The sequence below is a fragment of the Limulus polyphemus genome, unplaced genomic scaffold, assembly GCF_000517525.1.
Source record: "Limulus polyphemus unplaced genomic scaffold, Limulus_polyphemus-2.1.2 Scaffold128, whole genome shotgun sequence".
NCBI classification, from domain to species: domain Eukaryota; kingdom Metazoa; phylum Arthropoda; class Merostomata; order Xiphosura; family Limulidae; genus Limulus; species Limulus polyphemus.
The window spans coordinates 720,822-724,707 of NW_013665738.1; the positions used below are offsets into that span (position 1 = coordinate 720,822).

At 33.6% G+C, this 3,886-nt stretch overlaps 1 protein-coding gene across 5 annotated transcripts in view; it reads right to left on the minus strand.

The window, feature by feature from the left end:
- The window catches only part of LOC106473320 (hemicentin-1-like), a 196,928-nt gene that overhangs the window by 24,521 nt on the left and 168,521 nt on the right, over window positions 1-3,886 (minus strand). For all 5 annotated transcript variants that reach the window (XM_022402770.1, XM_022402779.1, XM_022402773.1 and 2 more), the window contains exon 3: window positions 2,212-2,322. In XM_022402770.1, the coding sequence (XP_022258478.1) occupies window positions 2,212-2,322 (111 nt within the window). The remainder of the gene's footprint in view (window positions 1-2,211; window positions 2,323-3,886) is intronic.

The window sequence follows — 3,886 nt, forward strand, 5'->3', positions numbered from 1 at the left end:
AGCCCTCGTGTAGCTTTGCGCGAAATTCAAACAAACATATCCTTCATCTTGTTGGGGAGAAGATTGATATTTTGCCAATGAAGCTGTGATATAAAAGGTATATGTCGTACTCCAAAAGAAATATCATACTTTATCCTGCTGTAAACTGCAGCGATGACCTATATCCATGAGTAAAGTAAATCCTCTACAATGAACAGTCGGAAGTTGCCCTATTGGGCTGTAAAGTAAGTAGCTGGGGAGTTAAACTACCTTCAAAAGGAGCCGTTCTCAAGGAAGGGGTGGGGTCGTCGGTGAGATGAGATCAAAGGGTGTGAGGGTATGCATTGAGACCGGGACGTCACGTGACATAATACTTCCTAGCGGGGTGCCAGAGGGCGGTTAGTTACTTCATGTTAGTCTGCGTTCTTGTTTCAACTTAACCTGCTACATTCTGTTAGTCAGAATTGTAGTTCCAAGACTACATTTTCCAGTATGTTCTGTGAGTGAAACGAATCAGTATTAGTTTTTGTTTGTTATAATATTTATCGCAGATATTTTGAATACATACATATTTGAAGTTTGTTTTATGAATGTTTTATTTTATAACAAATAGGTTCCACCGTAAAATTGCGAAGTTTGTCACTTTGAGATGCATGGCTTGAATTTCTTATGTCAAAAAAGTTACATTTATCATTATTTTCAGCGATCTAGTGTTTCGTAGTTCAAAGTGAATGTTCTATAGAAAATCACAGAAAGTTGTAAAATGCTATCTATGTTATGGCAAAACATAAGGTGGTAATTGTTGGTATTTATTTCCCCTAGTTTCTATAAGAAAATCTGAAAGGTTTACATGTGAATGGATTTTATCTACGGTAAGTCACGGATTTAGAAAACCGTTTGTGAAAGTATAATATTATATTTAGTTGGAGAAAAATGTTCATATAGAGATTAATAAATTATAGGTAAAATCAGACGTGAGAATGAAAACAGGGTTATATCTAACATGAATTCTGTTGCAGTGTCTATTTTCTGTTTGGACATATTATATTCCTTTCAGTTTATATGATTTAGACGATAACATCTACATTTACATGAACATTTTACGCATAAAGCCACACGAAGCAGTCCTTCTTAGGTCTACGTAGATTGTGAATTAAATTATTGTGCGTAAATTACATAAATTAAGTATTAATTTTATGTACTAAAAATGAAAACTGGGTTAGATATGGTATGATAAATTTAATACAGCTTTACTGTTTATTTGCAGTTAGGACATATTACATTATTTTTAGTGCATATTTGTTTCAGGCGATAATATTTAGAGTTTAAACATTTTACGTATCAAGTGACACAAAACAGTCCTTTTTGAGAATTACGTGGATTATAAATTAGAATGGTGAATGGATATAAGTATGATGCATACGATATATATCTGGAGTTTAATGTTTTATTTTAATAATGAAACAATCCTCTATACAGATTGTGAGTTAAACTAGTATATGAATATTCATTGTTTGTTTGTTATCAAACACAAAGCTACACAGGTGTCAAAAACCAGTTTTTAGGTTGACAATCCCTACGACTGAGATATTAGGATGCAGGAATGTTCTTGAATTAAGCTATGTAAATACTGAAACTGAAAATATCAATTTTATGTATTTAAAAATCTTCTGTATATCATTGTTGTTATTGAAATGAAACTATAGTTCTGGTTCTAACGATAATACAGAAACTAATATCGTGTTAATAACTGTAATAGTAATCTTGTTTCTACAAGATTATCGATGAGGGGAGATCAAAGGATGCAGATTCAGGGAGGGTATCCATTGAGAAGTCCCCGTGAGACGACTTCTTTTGACGGATGTTAGTTCCGAACTAGTTGTATTAGTCCTAATAGAGAGCTGGAAACTAGATGGCCTCCAATACGTTTTTGTTTGTGACAGGGTTGGAAGGTGTATACGTAAATATAACTATTATTCTAAGCTATCTCCAACATATTAAGAAATAGAAATCTTCTTTGGTTAATGTTTTTTGTCATCGACCAAGCTAGGTTGATGAGTGTTGACACTTCAGTTCCAGTTGGTCGTGAATTTTTTAACCAATGTTCGCAAATTTGTTTTATATTACATTTTTATTCTATTATTAAAACTAGAAAATATCGTGTAACACTTAGCCGTAAAAGTCGTTTCGCTAGGAAATGTTTTTATAAAAAGTAAAGAATACTTTCCTTACCTCCTGCAACTTGACAAGTTAGTTCTAAAGAGTCCCCTTCGTTAACCGGTCCAATCAAACCTTTGAGTTTTTGGCCTTGACTATCTGTTATTACTGGTTCTCCAGATGGAACTGGAAAAAAGAAAGAATTTGATTGAAAAACCACATCTCTTCTGCAAAATAAATTTTCCTATTATTAATTCTACGCTTGCAGACATCCTGGCTGTTGAAGGAGAAAGTTTAAACAAACCATATACAGCTGTGTCACAATATAATACAGAAATCACGAACTGAAAGTAATAGAAATAAAGAGTTAACTCAAATGGCCCCACAATACTGCGACTGGTTTTCTGATTCAACTTTGTTATTTGCGCTATTAAGTCACAAGGATCAAATTCAGAAGATAATCTCACACTTCTCAATGAGGAGATTTCTATCTTGAAGTTACTCAGGAGTATCCTTTGTAGAAGCGATCTAATGGTGAAATAGACATGTAGATTTTCTTAACTGTGAAATCTTTACGTCTTCATTTCGTAAATTGCAAACAGCAACTGTACCAACTTGAATACTTAGTGTTCTGTCTCTATGGGTCAACCATTGGATCTTAACTTCTATGGTAAATTACCTTTACGTTCTCTTTCTCAGGTGGTTTAAAAGTAACTTGCTTCATCAAATAATAAAGTTATTGAAATATAATCTAGATTGGTCAGTTATACTCCTTTTGGGATGTTTTCGATGCGTTTATAAATCCAAGCCAATGTAAGTTTGAATGTTCCAATTTGTAAAGTGAGTCTATTTTACCTTATTTCTTGGACATTTAAGTTGCTTTAATACCAGATAAAGTCCCTGTAGTTGGTTTACTAATAAACTGTTTGTTATCAGTATAATTTTTAGCACTATAATTTTAATAGTATAGAGTGACGCGGTTCATCATTGATTTAGTTATAACTTATTTTTAATGTTCAACAAAACGGAATAAATTCTGGTGCTTCTAATTATTCGAGTATAGAAAGTAGGGAGTTGTTTGTTTAGTTCAGATATTCTCACCTAGCTAAATAAAAATTAGCTGCTTTAGACGTCCCTAAGGTTGAACTGACTGACTAGAGGGAAGGCACCTTATGAGCAGCACCTATCGCCAACTTTTGGGATACTCTAATCGAATAGTGGGATTTGGCCATCAGTCTTATAACGCATTTACAACCTCAAAGTGTGAAAGGCATTTTTTCTTTGTGGCAACAGGACGTGAACCGTAGATCCTCGGTTATCCAATCCAGCACGTTAACTACTATATCATGCTTGGCCTAAGGTAAAAAGGTTCATTCTATAAAACAAACTGAACCATGGAACTCGATCATCTTAATTACTTACAGTAATCACTAACAAGACAGTTGTCACGTGTTAGAAGAAACGTTCAAAAGACTAAATTAAGTCAAGCAAATAAATAAATTAAAATAATAACTTTACAATCTTGAGATAAAAGGGTGAGTACACTTAGCTCGTTGAGGACTGACTGCAGACTTGCAATGATAATTCACTTTCACATTATTAGAGGCGTCTTATCCTCGGTTCTTCTCATAGTAGTACAGTTTAAAACTACATTCATTACTACTAGTCGAGATGAGAACTGCAGGAAGCTTATTAGAAGGAAACATTGGTCACATAGCAACAGGAAAATTATTCGGAAGTAGACAATAGG